Raw genomic sequence first — 18,078 nt, 5'->3', positions numbered from 1 at the left:
CATAGAATAAGTCATTTGATTCGATCTGTAAATCATATTGACTAAGTCAAGAATAATTCTCAATGGTATATTTTCATCTTTTCTGACAGTGGCAGTAAGAAACTTACTGTTTTGCAAGTATTTTCCATACACTTAAAATCAGCTTTATTACTTTATGTAAAATAACTAGTTGATTTGGTCAACAAATAAAGTTGATAGACTTAGAAAATCAAAACAACTAGTCAGAATCAGTCATTTCTGGCACACACTCAATTGTCCAATAAAATTGGTTAGGTAAGTAAACATAGCCAAATGCAACAACTTAGAGTCAATTTAGAAACTGTACTTACTCTATGTCCTTTCATACCAGGGAATCCAGGCATGCCAGCTGGACCTTTGACACCCTAAAAATAAGGAATAAAAAAGATATTAATGAACTTTCAAATAGACTCACAATCCAGTAGTGAAAATGCCTTCCCTTTTTAAGTTTAACTTAATTATATAGTAATTTTCAATCTAAGATCATTGTGATTACTCCAACTAATTCATTGCATGCTGAAGACTTACTGGAGGGCCAGGCAATCCTCGCTCTCCAGGTCGTCCGGGTCTTCCTGATTCCCCCTAGGTGGAGAAATAAAGAATATATGGGAGCTTGTGTAAGAGAAAAATCATTGTAACCAATTAGTGAACTGATTATTTTGCATTTTTCTCACCAAGGACTCATGAAAATGGTTGGACTAAACATATGGTTGTGAGAACAGCTTTCCTAGTAAAAGGAATGGGGAGAGCTTCTCCCACCTTGATATAAACTTATAAAAAATGCAGGCATCACTCCAAACAAGTATTATGACCACCTCTCAATCCAGTGGGAAGAATTTGCCATTGGAAATTAAATGGAAAAGAAAGACTGGCATAATATTGATTGTGTTTTTAAGTTTTCAAGTTCGTAAAAAACTGATACAAATTTCTTTATTACAAGAGACAGAGAGAAGAAGCGTCTTCTCTAGTTAAGTGATGTATTCACTGGATGACTCTTCTTGACAGAGTCAAGAAGCACATTTGGAGGTTTTGTTGGTTTGGAATTCAAAAACTGGTATATGTAGCTATGCAAATATTACGTAGATATTCAGAGATTAATATGAGCTAAAAAGTTATTAAGATATCAACAAGTTTTTGAGTAAGGTTTTTCTCTTTGAGATCCTAGAACATGGGATATACTATTTAGAATATTCCAACTTGAATTTTGCTGTATCCCCATTCAATTCTTAAAAACTTACATCCTTTCCGGCAGGACCTAATGGACCTATAGCACCAGGAGGTCCTGGAGGACCCTGAAAAAAAGGAAATAAAAAACAAATATATCTGTAGATTTTTCTGTTACAATCAATTTATTATTCTAATTATGTGTATTTCTAGAAAAAAACTCCTTTTAAAAAATACTATCAATGTTTCTCATCATGAAAATGACACACCGAGTTAATAGTATACCTATATTAAATCCAGTTGTTACTGTTTATTAAACTTATTTTTTATGAAAATTTTAAGTACCATGTATCAGTATTTTATATCACATGTGTGTATTTATAAACCCAAATGCACTTCTACATTTTTTGAGATATTGAAATTTTAAATGTATAGGTATTTTCAAATATTTTGAAATATTAAACTAACTTCACCTTATTTACACAGCATGTTTTCTCGGTGGACTTTGTTAGACTATGCTTATTTCTACTAAATTAATTTTAAAATTATATTTCAGAAGAGTAGACATGCAGGTGAACTGAGCGGCTACAGGATAATTAATCCATATTTAAGAGAAAGAGGATTTGTATTCGCACTAGGAAGTGGACTGTGGTGGTGGCTAATTAGCCAGGAAATTCCTAGATTAAAATAGTAGGTGTCTCTAAGATATCTAAACTTTTGAGTCCAAAAGATCTTTGAAACCAGTTCAACGATCATAAAAGTACAACTTATTATTTTAAATAAATTTGATCTATATTTTGTAGCATTCGACGGTTATGTTTTAGAAAATGAAGGTGGTTTCTATCTAGAGCTGTTAATTTATTAAATATAGATACAATTGTTACTTACTGAAGGACCAGCTTGCCCAGGTTCACCAGGGGGACCTTGGTATCCTGGAGAACCCTAGTGGATAGAATAATACGTAAATATTTGTAAACTAACTTAATCTTCATATGATTCATTTACATCTTGAAGACAGTATGAAATCAGAATTTGTGAATGTAGTCAGCGAATTGTATTCTAGTTTATAAATATCGAAACCACGATTTTTCAGATCAAAATAGAGTTAATTTATTCCATTCTACACACTTAATTCCACTGAAACTGAATTGTTTCAGACTTGAAGCCATATGACAAGCAAATTAAATATGTGGTTTAATTTTACCAAGGTTTTAATTGCTAATAGTTAAAAGGAACTAAATGTGAGATTCCAACATCTTTGAAGGAATGATAGTTTCTTGGTTGCTACTTCTCTACTTAATTGAGATTATACATGCTGGAATGGCAAAATTACAGTAAGATCTATATTAACTTGATTCATATAATATGCATGAAGAAGAAATCACCATTAATGGCTATACTTACAGGGGAACCAGGATGACCGGATGCACCAGGGGGACCGGGTGGGCCGGGTGGACCCTGGAACAAAAATTCGAAGGATAAGTACAAAATAAATGCATCTGCAATACACTTTAACCAGGCATCAGAGATCTCTGTTTGGAATGATACTGACATCTTTAAAAATGAGAACAGCATACCTCATTATGTGATAACTATTCATAGATTAATTAATTTTATTAATTTTAAATGAAAATCTCATCACAAAAACTTCACTCTAAATGAAATTCTCTCAGAGCCAAAAAAATTATTGGTGTTATAAAATGTTGACCTGAGTTCCCCAAAAAGTGCATTCAAAATCTAGAAAAATCTATACAAAATGCTTTGAGAATCTCTGCAACATTAGGGTGATACTCGAACTGGTGAAGGAGCATATTTTTGCCTGGCAGCTCAACTCAATGTGGAAAAATATTGATCTGCATACTATAAACCCCAGTTTCTAAAAATAATGCTGTAAATCAACCCAAAAGTTCTTAACTATATCACTGAGGTGTGTTGATATGAAGATTTAGATGCGTATGTAAGATTCATCGTACGTGGGACAACAATAAATTATAAATGATTTATCATTGTTCAGAAATACAGGTTAAACTAGAAAATCTTCAGCTCTGTAGCACACTATTTATAAATGCTGATAATAAATTTATAAAACTAGAGTTTCTCCTTAAATTTTATCTTGTAACTTTTTTTCTGGAATCTTAATAAGTAGTGGATTTTTTAGTTTTTTAGGTTTTTTTTTTAGTAAAAACAGTATATCTGATTGAAAAATAGGATTCATAATGTGAATGTAGCTGAGTAACAACAGATGTTTACATTTACATAGTTAATACAATTGTCCTTCTGGTTTTAAAATATACACAAAAAAGTCACAGGTTCTAAAACTTTAAAGATGAGTAAAATTCTCTTCTTACAATTTACTTTTTTACCAATTAAGGGTCTTTCTTTAACTGATCATTTCGATCTAATAGCTGAAATTTTACCCTCTCTAGTTTTAGAAGTCACAGCTATGGGGTCCAATGATCTGGGCAGCAATCTTCCATAATCCCTGGGAATCCAGCTTCATGTCTCATTTACACATACATACCTGTTTCTGGCAGTAAAATGATAACCTTCCATAGTACTGCTCCTCCTAATGGCTATTCTTCAACAAGGGTCATTTACATGGGACACCATGCGTCAAGCACACGTGCCTAGGTTTCAATGCTTTTTTGCTATTTTCTTCTATCAAAACTGCAAGTCATTTACATTGAAGGGAACCCTTCGCATACAATGTGAATTGATATCATTTACAATAGATGAACTTAAATACTCGATAAATTCTGGAAATATTTGTATTTGATTTCAGGATTTGAGGTGAGATGAATTGTGATATTGGATTGTCAGCAAGTGGATTGTCATCTAGAAAGTAGCATTTGAATAATGAACAGACATTGAAAGAAGGTTTTGAACAAGTCAGGTGAGAAAAAATTGAAGTGAAAAATAACAAAATTTGGTTAAAATTAGGAAATATAGGCGTGTGAGACCTAAGTATGAAGGCAGGTGTGCCCCTGGAACAGGTGGTTTTGTAAAGAAGGAAGAAGTGGCAAAACAGCCGTGAAATAAGAGGCAGTGAAGAAAAAAAATGAGTTAGGAAAGAAGGATCATGATAAACCTACCATTTTCTTTCCCGGTCTTAACAAAGAATAAGCTATTTTGTACAATTCTGTCATAACACTGTATTACTAGAAGAACAACCATTCAAGATTTAAGAGTGGAAGGCTAAATTATTCTCTAAATGCTGACAAACACTTGTACATACAGGTGGCCCGGGATAGCCTGGGAGTCCTCCTGTTACTCCAGACTTGACATCATACGCCTCATACTGGGGAGAATAGTTCTGTAGCAAAGAGACCAGGTAGATAAGATCATGTTGATATACAGATCATAGTTCTTTTCAGAAGCATTTAGAAGAAATGCACGCAACATCTGTTCACTGATAGAAAGTTTTCAGCATGCCAGAGAGTGTGGTATGTATTATTGAATTATCTTGCTATTCTATCTCTCTGTAACTTTAGATATTAGATGTCTTACAGAAATACTTGCCTATGCAATGCACAAATCTTTCAACTGACTGTATGCAATTTGTTTCTAAATAATTTGTTTCTATATGCTCTTACTAAAAATATTTCTAAGTGATATCTACAGCCTTAGAAACATAAGATTGTAGACGAAGGCTGAAAGAGCCTTGAGATCATATAATCTGACTTTCTTACTTGGAGCAGAAAAAATGAAGATGTCAAATTACTTTCTCAAAAGTTAATGATACAAGTAAAATTTATATCTCCAGTTTTTGGTTAATGTACCTAACAGATTCGCCAAAAAGTAAACATCCCCATAGAAAACAAGCACGAGATTTAATAGAAAGGTTCATGTGTTTATTGGATTGTTTTGGAAATTATTTTATTTTGAATTCTAGCAATGGATTCTGTTTGGTACCAAGATAAGAATAAGTTAGACTATATCCTTTGCTTCCTGTCAAATTGATTTTTGAAAATCTTTTTTTTTCAACCCACAGTGATTTGTATATGTGTTTTCTAATTTCTCCTAATTTCATGCAGTAGAAATGTTGTCTTATTTATTTGTTTAGTTATCTGCTTTACATGCAGAGTTAGTGGGTTGCCATGCTTTTTAAGAGGAGCAGGATATGCTCTGAAGGCTTGGCAAGAGTAGTTGCATAGGCTTGAATAATCCTCTGGACTTGAAGTCATTAAGGAGTGTTCATAGCTCTTCAGCTGCTTTTGTCCAGACTTTCAGAGGCTTTACCATCAGGATTATAAGGGGAATAGTTACAGCAATTCCTAAATTCTCTAGGTTAATTCTTTGGGGAGTTGATGGTTCATTTTTCAAACATAATGCATATATTATATGCCTGCTTAGAAGCTGGGAAATTTTGCAAAGATATAGTAGCAATACCATTAGAATTATGAGGAAAAGTGAATATTTATAAAGCATTTAGAAGAGTGCCTAGCATATATAAGCACTAGATGGGAATTTGTTAAATACACAAAATCAGAGAATAGATATAAGAAACCCACAGAAGTGAGATGTAATATAGACTAAAGAAAAGAAAATGAACCAGGTAGTTTTAAATGGGACAACGTTTTAGTCCTGGAATTTATTACCTGGTTACCAGTAGGGCATGATTCACAGATTCCAGGAGGGCCAGGAGAACCAGGGGAACCTGGCAGGCCTGGAAGACCAGGATCACCATTTCTCCCAGGAATACCAGGAGGACCCTAAGAAAAAAATCAGAGATAAAAATAAACAAAACACTGAAAAGTCCTAGTGATTTGGAATCATTATTAAATTGTAGCTTCTATGCTTTATAAGAAATCAACATAAGGGATACGTTTTCTTGGGAATCTATACATTTTTACCCAAATCATGTGAATAATTTCAGTGTAATTTATTCCTTTGTATATTGACCTATATGTTATTTTTCAAACCAATAATAGGGATGAAGACATTATACAAAGATGGGGAAATCTGAATCTTTACATGCACAATTATGGATTCTCAGTTTGAGTTATCATGTGTCATTATTTAAATATGTGGTACTAAAGGAAATGTATACATGATGAAAGTTCAAATATGGAAAGGTTATTAGAAGGGAAAAAAGGAAAGCAAACTCATCAAGGAACTAATTTCCTTTCACTGTAGAATGTTTACTTACTGGATCTCCTTTGGGTCCTTGAGGTCCATGACCATTAGGAGGGCGAGTGGGCTAATAAATGGAAAAGATACAGATGAAACAAGACATAGATAGGAACAATTTTCCCATGAAGTGTGTCCCAATTTCTTATCCTAAATTGCATCCAATCTCTGGTTTTTAACAGGAAGGTTCACCTTTTACTGGTAATACCCATGTGATTATTTGCTGGACATTACTTTCACTTCCTTTCAGGCTCCTATGACATAGGAACTATTCATGTGTTTAAATATGAATCTTGAGTATGTACAGATTTTCTTTAAACTCACAGCTGTTGGAGGCTGTGGGCAAACTGCACAACATTCTCCAAATGGGATCTCGGGGTTGGGACAGTCTAATTCTTGGTCATCACATATTATGTCATCACAAAGAACAGATCCTGAGTCACAGACGCATATTTGGCATGGTTCTGGTTTCCAGACATCTCTATCCGCGTAGGACTGACCAAGATGGGAGCATCCTCCTTCAACAACTGAAAAATAAGAGAGATGGTGTGATATTTTGCACGTTCAAAAAAAAATCCAAAATTAAATTATGAAGACTATCATGGTCTTCCTCCATAATTTACTAAGTAGTAAGAGACTGCTTTAAATACCAAATCTGTTTATTAACATCAAATTGGTATACCAAGGTAAACTTTCCTTAGGGCCAGTAGGTATTTTACTTTTGCTTGTAGTGAGAATTTAACACCAGTGGAAATCCGACAATCACTTAAACATTTATTTATTAATTGTGCAATTGAAAACAAGTTTTTCTATCTAATTTCTATTCTTCGCTTTAACTATAGATGGGAGCATTAAACTATAAAGATGATTTTGTCACTAACTCTGAAGACTTTCTGGATTTTATTAACCTAGTTGAGAAATTCAGGGGAAACCTGAATTACTCTTGGCAACGTAAAACTCTTCCAGATTCCTGGGAAAATCTTAACAAGTCTTATTGTATGTATTGAATATCACTGCTAGCTCTGTTGGGCATTAGTAGGTCAACATAATATGATATAATATAATATATTGTATACCCCATATGGATGTAAAGAGGTTTCCAAATCACTAAAAAAAAAAAAAAAAAAAAGTTTTTTTAAACAAAAATTGGCAAGGAATAATAGGGAAAAATATGAATCATGACCATGTGTATTTGTGGCTTAAAATGGTCAAAAATTTGCTTCAACCAAAATTTTAGACTTGTTTCCTAATTATATGTAAGATACTGAAATTTCAGCAGCTATTAACAATGAATCAGCTTAGGGGTTGCCAAAATAAAACCAGGTCTCAATTCTTAAAGCATTAGCTGTGGACGGTGCTTGAGTATAACTTTAGCTCTTGAGGATTACTATGATAGCTTGCCAGTAGTTGAGAAAATAAACTACAAGTTTCTAAACATCTGCAAAAATTTTTGCCAACAACAAATCATATACTTGTTCAGTATTTGTATTTTTGTAAAACAGTGAAATTTTATTTTCTCAGAGCCCGAACTTTTGTCTGTTGAAAGAGGCTTGCTTGGGAGAAGGCAAGTCATTTAAGAACACTTTTTGGTGCCCTGTGGCCAAGAGGCCTTAGAGAGAGTCCTGAGATTTTTCTACCTGGATACTACATACAGCCATGAAGATAACCTCTTCATGTTCCCGTTTTTATATCCTCTCCATACCTGAAGTAATGCTAAATATTTTGGGTATAGAGGTTTGGCTGATTCAATAAAGAAAAGTTCACAAAAAAAGGAGAATTTTGGAATCTAGGTACTCTACAGCATACCTCCCCTCCCCATTTCCATCTATGTGTGCAGATACAACTTTAATGATCTTGTGCCACACCCCTGATGGATTCAAGAAGTTTAAAAGTCTTTTCTTGTTACAATTACCCAATGTGTTTACAGCTAATAAAAGAAAGTATGGTTGTTTAACTGCAAATTTAAGTAAGCAAGAAAGAATCTGCTTATTTTAAAAAGTTATTTTAGTTCCTCCTCCATGTTTGAAACAGATGAGAACATTGGAAAGAAATATTGTCTAAGCTTTTAAAGGAGCGTTCCTTTATACCCTGTGAGCATAAAAGCTGAATGCCAAAATGCTTACCTCATGTGAATGAAGTAGGCCTGTTTAAATGGTGTTTTGAAAGATATGCTTAAGAGAAGTGCAATCTTTTTCATATTATTATGAACAGTAGTAATTTAAAGGATCTAGGCATTAAATTTGTTCTCTAAGCAGAACTGACATATTTAGGAACTAAGTTCACTGGTTTTCAGAAAAGGCCTGAAAATTTTGATGAGATGGAAGGTTGTTTAATAAAATTGCATGACATACACTCTTCAAACTTTACACTGGCTCCCTTTTCTTAAGATGAATTATTTTTAAAAAATTTCTCTAAATTAACATTATATGAAGTGTCCCAACAGATAAGTTTTAGCTCAAGATTTTTTCCCATTAATAATGTGGATACAGGCTTCTCAGCTTCCTTGAAGATATCACTAGTATACAGAATATTGACCATAGGCCAATATATGTTTGAAATTTGCTAAGAGAGTAGATTTTAAGTGTTTTCACCACACACACACACACACACACGCACACACACGTAACTATGTGGATGTATTAATTAATTTGATTGTGGTAATCATTTCACAATGTGTATATATATCAACTCATCATGTTGTACACCTTAAATATATACAATTTCATTTGTCATTTATACTTCAATAAAGCTGAGAAAAAAAAGAAAAAGATACGACCAGTTTATACTAATACTTTTTTTAGCTCTTTGTCTTTGGGTCAAGAATATCTTTCTATATTTGACATAGGACCTGTTTTATAAAAATTAGCTGTTGGATACTGATGACATATTAAAGACAAATGAAGATAACAGTTAAAACTAGGGTCAAGCATGTTGTATTTTAAATATCTTCTCTTCCTATGTTCTTATTCTGCTTTAAAATTAACATACAACATTTTCCCTTGTGTATTCATCCTCCTATATTTGTGTCTCATTGAAGGTACTATCACAACCTAGAGATACGGTATTTTACATTCACTCTGCAAACTTTTAAACAAATGAGCATAGTATTGACATTAAAGTTGTAAATGAATTTTTTAGAATTGGAGTTAAACTCAGTGTTACATAAATGAAAATTATTTAGCCTTTTCTTTCCAAATTTTATTAGAAGCCATGTGTGTTATGCTTTTTAAAACATAGAGGTCTCAATATAAAGGTTGAGTTATTTTGGTGTACTTCTCTTGTTTTTAAAGGTGATGTTCTAAATAAAAGAAGAAAGGTGGAATGCTTGAAAAGTAAGAATTAATGCACTTTTGCTTATTGCCGTAACTTATCTCACATTCATTTGAAAGAAATCTGGCTCTCCTGAAAAGTCAGTTCCTGTAGAAACTTGTAGCTGAAAGTCAGACTTTTCTCTGCAGTTCTACCTCAGTCACCCTTGTTGAAAGAATGGAGAATTTTATGTAGTTGCCTCTAACTTTGTGTTTTGTGCATGACAAAATATGGTTGGCAACATGTTCTCTCAGAAGCTAAACCTATTACACAGATGTCTCACGGTCCTCAGTTTTAGGACCATAGCCTAGTTATATATGAGAAAATCATGGCAGAGTCAAGGAAAAAAATGTTTTGTTTTCAAGAGGAATAAAACGCTCTAGTTAGCCACTTGCAGCGTTTAGAAATAAAATAGAAAACGGAATTCAGAAACAGTAGTCATCTCATATTATTCCCTTCTTTTCTTAGATATCTAAATTCAGAGCAGCTTTGATGAAAAAAAATAAGATACATACTTTTGTAAATATGTTAAAGAAGAGGTAAATAATCTCATTTTTACTGCTGGACAAGTAATAGATTTCCCAATTACTTCCTTTATTGTTATTGCTTAAACTAAGTCTCCCTGTTCCAATGCGTAATTAATTTTAAACCCCACCTCTCATGTCACTTAGTGACATGTACAAAGAACTGTCCTGAAATAAGTTTCTCTGTGTTCACTCAAACAATGCATTAGACTAAATCATCATCTAAGTTATAAAACAAAATGAAGCTAGTGTATGACATAATCCACTCTTTGACTCTTTTATTTTCTAGCTCTCTGTTTTGGAACTTTAGAGAAAAATAAAACCAAGTAACATAATTTAATATTTTCAGATGTTCTTAAAAGCTTTCCTTTTTGTTGTTTTGGTTTCCATTCTTCAAATGTTAATTTATGCTGATTTGATAGACTTTTACTGTAGTGACTAAAAAATAATGCAAGTTATGTTTGTCTTAATTCCATTTTTGGAGTAAAAATAATATGCCCTAAAGCATCCAATCAAATTGTTGATTTAGCTTGAGTGACAAGTTTAATTCTTTTCTCTTCTCTTCTGATTGAATCCTCTTCAGAGAGAAGGTTTTCTTTCATCTGAAAATCTAAAAATAACAGATGTGATATGCAAATTATCGTAACATTATTTTCCTGTTACGGTAGAAAGTTGAATATTTTGTAAGTGTGAGCAAAAGGAATTCATATAGCTTCCAACTGAAATATGTTTGGCTTTTAAATGATACTTATGTTTGAAGAACATACATTTTTAATAAATATGTTTTAGCTGCTTATTATTAATCAGAGTATGTTAAAGTATGTTAGATGAATTAACAAAAAGGACTGAAGGAAATATCTGTAGACCTAAGTAGATAATATCAATTTTAAAATGTTTTGCATGGACAAGGTAGATTCTTCTTATTCTTGTCCCCTACCAAAAAAAAAAAACCCCCAAACCAAGAAATTTTATGAATCATCATTTCTAGATGTTTCCTTGTTTTATTCTTTATAGTTATATGATTTTTATGTCTCCAATTAGAAATTTCCTTTAAGGTGGTTAATATTTTTCCCTGTGAAAAATAAAAATATTAGAGAATTAGAATTAAAAGTATCATATACCTAACAATCAGCAATTACATTATAATATAATCTGATTAGTGATCAATTATAGGAATACTGAGGAAAATATATTCTACTTGTATAATTACAGTTGGCAAACATCTTTAAGTTTTATGTCTGATAACCAAAATGTTATTCTTACCTTCCTTATCACTAAATCATTAAGTACTTTAATTTCTTCCTTACAGTAATTTTATTTTCCAGTGTTAGTAAAACTAATACTAGGCAGAGTTTGTATCTGTATCTCTTATGTTGCAGGCCCTGTTCTGAGCGCTTCGCATATCTATTTTACTTAATCTTCCCACAGGCCCTGTGAGGTGGGTGTTGTCATAATCCTCATTTTACAGGTGGGAAATCTGAGATACAGAGACATGAAGTGATTTTCCCAAGGTTTTCTATGGTAAGAGGTAAAGCTAATATTTGAACCTAGGAAAGCTGTCTCTAAATTCCATACTCTTTAACTACTACATTCTATTCCCTTTCTGCAGTTTCAAGGGCAGGGTAGGATTAAAGAAGTTAACTTCAAAGCTCTGTCCCATTATGGTTTCTAAATCCTGCAAGCTTAAAATCAGAATTTAAAAAGACAGGGTTTATTTTTTGTTTTTTGTTTTTTTTAAGGAATAACATTTTTCTGCAGAATATCTTTTCAATCTGGCCTCAAAACGAGAAGATAATATCTGGAGTTGAATTCTGTTGTTTATTTTCTCCTGACCTTATGAAAAAGAGTTTAATCTCCAAGACCACCCTAATGACATCCAGACCACCAACAGGATTAACCGGGACTGGGAACTCAGCATACATTTTACTAGATACAGAGAAGCAGGAGCCTATCAGCAGCAACAACAATAAACAGATAAGGCCTATGTATCCAGTGCCAAAAAACATAGGATTTTGTTTTTAGACATCCTAAATAGGATGTCTAAGATTGATTTTCAGAAAATACAGTTACTAAATGATTCATATTAATGAACTTCTAACTTCATTAAAAGCTTCCCTTCTGAACTTGGACATTTATGAACACACCAGGCAGCTCCAGAGCATTTCTCTGATTTTAATTAACTTGAGAAACACAGTCCCTGTTTGCTATCCTCCGCACCAAATACTATAGAAAACAAAGTTTTGGAAAAATAAATGCCATTTTACTGAAGCAGTAATTTCTTAATGTGACTTTTCAAAGCAAATTTAATTTTTAATAGGTTCTGAATCCTTTATGTTCAATGTTTACATCTTTGGGGCACTTTAATTTTTGTCCTCTTCTTTGAACTTTTCGTTTTGTTCACTAAGATTACATTTTAAATGGCAGTTCTTGACCTCAGTCATGGAAAATACAAGGGTTTTATTAGTTAATCTGAAAGGAATCCATTTCTGCTGTGTTTTCATTAGGCACAGACAGAAATTCTAGTGTTTAATGTAACTCCCCAAACTGCAGTTAACAAATGATTTGTGTAAGAATTGCTATCTTATTTTTTCCGTTGTCATCTTGACATGAAACAGGCCAAGTTTCCCTTTTGAAAACTCTAGATTTTTTTACATCATACCACCCCTCTCTTTTCTATTTTATTTTATTTTTTTCTTTTGAATGTAGAAAACAACAGCACTACACTTTTTTCTAGGAAAAACTGTTTTACGAGAAACAGCCCACTGAGACGTTTCCAGAAAGTTATTGTAGACCTGGAAACTTTACAAATGTTCTTCATGTCCAGCAAAGGCAATAACATCTTTCATCTTTAAAACTTTAACTCTTAAGCAATCCACTTTAATCACTTCAAGGTGGTGAGATCATCTGATGTTACAAAATGAAAGAACTGAGCTACATAATCTTTGGAACTCTGCACCAGTCATCCACAATGGAAACCATGGGGTTTCAGTAGATGGCACTCTTCTCCCTGAGTGACTACTCAAGTTCTGGCATGCAACTCTGTAGGTGTGGAACAGAGACTTTTGTGAGGGCTTTTAGTCTCAACTCTACTCCTAGAAAACTCATATCCAACGCTTCTTGATTTTTTATAATGAGCCTGTAGATAAGACATCAACCCAAGAATCTGAATTAGTTAGAAGCACATAACCACAGTCTTTCTTTTCCAGAATTGTTCCAGTGGCTTTGTTCTTTTCTCTTACAATACAGAGATGTTTAATTTCAGAATTTAATCAGAATATCTATTTACTTAGAGGCCTTTAGATCATCTGATGTTGAATACTCTAGAGGTGGGGAGGAAATGCAAGGTATCATTAATGAAAAACACAAAATTTTGTACCAATACTTTATTTTCTTGGAATTTATATTTTTACAGAGCTGAAGATAATTTCTGCTTAAATTTTAGATGAACCTCCTATTTAAAAGTAGATTTAGCAGTTCAAAGTGTGCTTGATCAGTTACAAATCCCCTCTTAAAGCATAACGGAAATTAGTGTAAAAGAAAATAGACTCTCATGACCTGTGATAAGGAACTGATTTCTCTGAGTCCATTTACAGTGGACTTTAATTCTAAAACAATTAAATGCCCAGAGTTCATTATCACAGTGGAATTAGCCGAGTAACTAAATATAAGCTCAAACATTAGAACACTTTGAATTAAAATTAAGTTTATCTCCCTGCCCTAATGAAGCAATATTACTTAGTAATAACTTTTTGTCCTTTTATCTATTTAATAAGCAGTAACTAAAATATGTCAAATAGTCCAAAAAATCAGAAACTTGACATATTCACAAAAATAGTTATATATTATATGTGGAATAGTTATATACGGAATTTTGAAAGTGGCCATAACATTCAAGCCCATTTCCTAAAAGTCTTTGAATATTGCTACCATGTGTTTGTGTTTGAGTATGTGTGTTTGACAATATTTTATCAGTAATATACCTGTTTTCTTAGGAAAGTAGTGTTTAATACTTAAAATTCACACATGTGATATTTTGAAATCTCATTATAAAGTATGGAATCCAGCTGTGTAACATCTATGTTGGCACTGGTTATGCAAATGGTAACTGTCTGTCAGCCACTAGGTGGCAAGTCTTTGTGCTTAAGATCTGGCATGTTTATAAACTACAGGAAATATAAAATAGAACATATTTCTCCATTGGTAGAAGAAAATACATGAATTAGATAGAACTTCCACAGATTTGTAATAAGACCAAAATTCTTTGTGAGGACATGTTTTATGCTCTAGAATATTCGTGTGAGTAGACTAGAAGTTAGTGCTTATTGGAGCTGTTCTGTTTCTGGGATTCTCAGGGCATTTATAAGAAACCCATACCCCAGAACTATATATGACTATTCTCAATGTGCTGTATATTCAACCACCTCCTGTAACCTCCCCCAAGCTAATCTACCAGCATTTTTTTGGTCTTGTTTTGTAAAACCTCCAGGGAACATAAGATGTTACTATCTCAAAAAAAACTTAAACATCTTTTTTCATGAGAAACAAAAGCAGTAAACTGAACAAAATCCTTTACAACTTCTTTTGATCATAAAAGCATACAAATGGATCAGCAAAATTTCATGGTTTTTTATTATATTCTGCAGCTAAAGGGAAAAGGGAAAATAAAAAGAACTTATGTGATATAAAGATCCTGTAGGTATCAAACACTTTTTTCCCCTCTAAAGTGGGATTGAGAAGAAAAACAGCCATAATGATTATAAAAGATTGTAACCACTAGGCAACCACAAATATTTTGTCACTCTTTTGAACTAAACATTAAAGGTTTGTAGTCTTTCCAATAAATGAGAACTTTGTGATTTTTTTCCCAGAAATTAGCAGAATTTAAGGATTTTTAAAAAGGTAAAAGTCTTGATTGAGGTGGAGGTGTGGTAGAAGTCATTTGGTATTTTAGCCAAGGACTAGGGGTTGTGGCATCTTCTGGGAGAATAGAATGGGGAGGGGAAGAGGAGAGGAACAGAGGAAAGAGGACTGAGAATTCAAGGGAAGGAAAGGGGGAGGAGGCAAGAGGAGGGAAGAAAGAAAAGAGATGGAGCCACAGGGAGGGCACTAGGGGATGAGGGAGGAGGTGATAGAGGAAGGGGGGAAGGAGGAGGAGAGATGAAGAGAGATGGTCTTGCCTAGGAAGGGGACGGGGTGACGAGTGAAGGAATGACAAGGGGGAAGAGGTCCAAAGGAGTCAAAAGGGGTGGAGAGATAAGAAGGTGGAGAAAGGAAGGGAGGAGAGGAAAAAGGAGGAGAGGAAATGAAGGGAACAAGGAATATGGATGTTTCTTTTCATTTGTGGCCATGGGCTGAATATAACTGAAGAAAGATCGTTGGGTGTTTCCCCCCTCCTTACATATACAACCTATAGGACATTAAAGATATTTGACATTAAAAATGAAAAACTGTTTTCAGACACCATGTTTTCAAAAACTATAGGTTTAAATGTAAGCATTTTTTTACTATGTGCACATAGAAATGAATGTGTAATGATTTCTTCTAGTATCTTCAAATTTAGCATTTAAAGACTTAATTCTATGAAAGTTTTAATTCCAATATGTCTGGTATTTTAATGACTCTGAGAAACATATGAATTAAAAGAAATATTTTCACACAGTAAGATAATGAACCAAACATGGTTTTGAGGAAATTAGAACATGAGAACCATCATTTACACTTATTAGAAAATAGAACAAATCAACTTTTTGAAGTCAAAGAGTACTAATATCTTTACCTTGTTTGCAGAAAAGTCAAACATTCCTGTTGAAAATATTTTCATAAATACTCTCTTTGTCAATGTAAATGCAGTTAAAATGTAGAACATGCAGAAAACACTAGGGCCTTAACCATAAATTACTAGAAGATACCTATTAATCAACCATGTAAATGCTTGAAACTGAATACAAACAGGAACAATGAAACTCTTTTACAGTTTGAACCCGTTTAAAGAACGTTGCAGGTATTACCTTGTTGCCATTTTACAGAAATATATTTCAATGGTTCTAATAATGTGTAGTGTTTTCCTTTAGACTATCCTTAATGCATGCTATTTTTAAGATGCATTATCTTACTGGGTAAACAATGCTTAATGTTCTATCCTGACAAAGAATCCAGCATACAAAGGAGAGCATAAAGGTATTACAAGAGACCAACAACTTCCAGACTGCTTAGGGAAGCATTCCACGATGTTAACAATCCAGGAGGGGAACTTTTAAAAGCCATTTAAAAAAGTTTCCAGTACCGTTAACGTGAAAACAAGTTAGTACAAGAACATCTTTATCTTCAACAACCAGAGAACTTTAAAATACAAAACGGACAGTATTCTCTTTAAGCAAATGTAAAAAGCACCACCCTGGTCAGTTCTACGTTTCACAGCTGGGCGCTGACAGAGGAAATTAGCTTTTAGGAGACTGGTTTCCCCTTTATACTGATTTGTAAAGAGAAGTAAAGGCAAAAACCCCATAAAGTTGCTTGAAATCGGTACCTACTCACCTTCCTGTTGTGCCAGAATAACAGTGGGATGAAGCAGAGCGAAAAGTAACCAGGTCCCCTTTTGCACAAAGCTCACCATGTCTAAATATCGGACATGAGACTCTTTGTGCAAAAAGGAGAAAAGCAAAGCAGCTCAGAGTAGCACCATCAGTTGTTCCCTGCCCTTCAGCACCGGGCCCGTCATAAAACTCAGCCACTGAGATTCCTGTGCTTTGGCCTTAAATAGGAAAAAGTTTGGCTTCCCTCACTCTCCAGCCCCTTTCTGAAATATGAGAGCAGCACCCATCCCCTGAGCAGTAAAAGAAATGATTAATATGTCTTTTTCCCTTATGGAAGACACAACCCACAACTTAGGAGAAATTGCACATCTGGAGCTTGTGTCTATCTGTGTATGTATAAGTTTGTTTCATATTTTAGTCATACGTGTCTTTGCACAACTTAAGAATATATATCAAAAGGCTCTACCTTGAGTTTTAATAAAAGACTTAGATGTGGGTATTTTTTTATTTCCCCTTATTAACAACTGCATCATTTTGAGAAATTTCTTGATGCCCTTTTCTTGGGCATGACTAATTTGCCAACCTGATCTTCCTAGAAGACTTTTATATTGGGATTTTGCCAGGATCCACCCTAACTCAATTTAAATAGGGAACTGTAAAAGATTAACTGGAAGAAAAGCCTCTGTTTGTCCCTTTCATTCATCCACCCACTCTGGGTCCTGGAAATTCAGTTTCAGGCAAATGTCAAAAGACTAAGTATCTAAGATATGTTTGAATGGCACCTTAAAAGTTAGATGCTAATCTATAGCTGTTTCTATTTTTCACAAATTTCTTTAGCCAGCCAAAGAGTAATTCCTTGTGAGAGTGCAAATTTTATACTGCTTGTAAAAGCTGAAACGGATTTTTCTAGAGGAAAATTTAGCCCTTCATGTCTTGACTTTGTAAGAAACAGAAAGAGAAAGAGCTTATCACATGAAATATCAAAAGAGTACCAAAAGTTCTCATTTTATCTGGATTGGTATAAATATTAGTATAAATATGTCTCAACTTAGACTTTTGTATGTATAATTTCCAGGCCACATTAACATAGTTTTTCAATGTATTTCTGGATATGGGGAGTAATTTCTGGGTCATATTTTAAAGAAGGGCAAATACTATTTATAGGTCTTTGATAAATCTTTGCAAGAAAAATGTGCTTGTCCACAGTACCAAGTTATTTCTATTAATCAAGATATTTCTTTATACCCTAATCATCAGTCCATAGTTCCTTCATTCATCTCTCTATTCTACATGAGCTATTCAATTCTAATCAAGGTCACCTGCATTTATTTTATTTTTTCCATGTCAACTTAGCCATGCCCATCTCCATGCATGTATGTGCACATAAAATTCTCCCCATC

General features: G+C 33.5%; 1 protein-coding gene across 2 annotated transcripts in view; it reads right to left on the bottom strand.

Moving 5' to 3' along the window:
* Positions 1–16,882, bottom strand: part of COL3A1 (collagen type III alpha 1 chain) — a 38,583-nt gene extending 21,701 nt beyond the window's left edge. For both annotated transcript variants that reach the window (XM_036857249.1, XM_036857248.1), the window contains exons 1-10: positions 16,680–16,882; positions 6,637–6,839; positions 6,332–6,382; positions 5,781–5,894; positions 4,418–4,495; positions 2,587–2,640; positions 2,071–2,124; positions 1,257–1,310; positions 547–600; positions 330–383 (exon numbers count right to left, since the gene is read on the bottom strand). In XM_036857249.1, coding sequence (XP_036713144.1) covers positions 330–383; positions 547–600; positions 1,257–1,310; positions 2,071–2,124; positions 2,587–2,640; positions 4,418–4,495; positions 5,781–5,894; positions 6,332–6,382; positions 6,637–6,839; positions 16,680–16,758 — 795 coding nt within the window. In that variant the 5' untranslated portion in view covers positions 16,759–16,882. The remainder of the gene's footprint in view (positions 1–329; positions 384–546; positions 601–1,256; positions 1,311–2,070; positions 2,125–2,586; positions 2,641–4,417; positions 4,496–5,780; positions 5,895–6,331; positions 6,383–6,636; positions 6,840–16,679) is intronic.
* Between the last annotated feature and the right edge of the window lie 1,196 nt (positions 16,883–18,078).

This window comes from Balaenoptera musculus, chromosome 7, assembly GCF_009873245.2.
Source record: "Balaenoptera musculus isolate JJ_BM4_2016_0621 chromosome 7, mBalMus1.pri.v3, whole genome shotgun sequence".
Classification (NCBI taxonomy): Eukaryota; Metazoa; Chordata; class Mammalia; order Artiodactyla; family Balaenopteridae; genus Balaenoptera; species Balaenoptera musculus.
The sequence above is the reverse complement of the archived record's forward strand: the minus strand, read 5'-3'. Positions and strand labels throughout refer to the sequence as shown.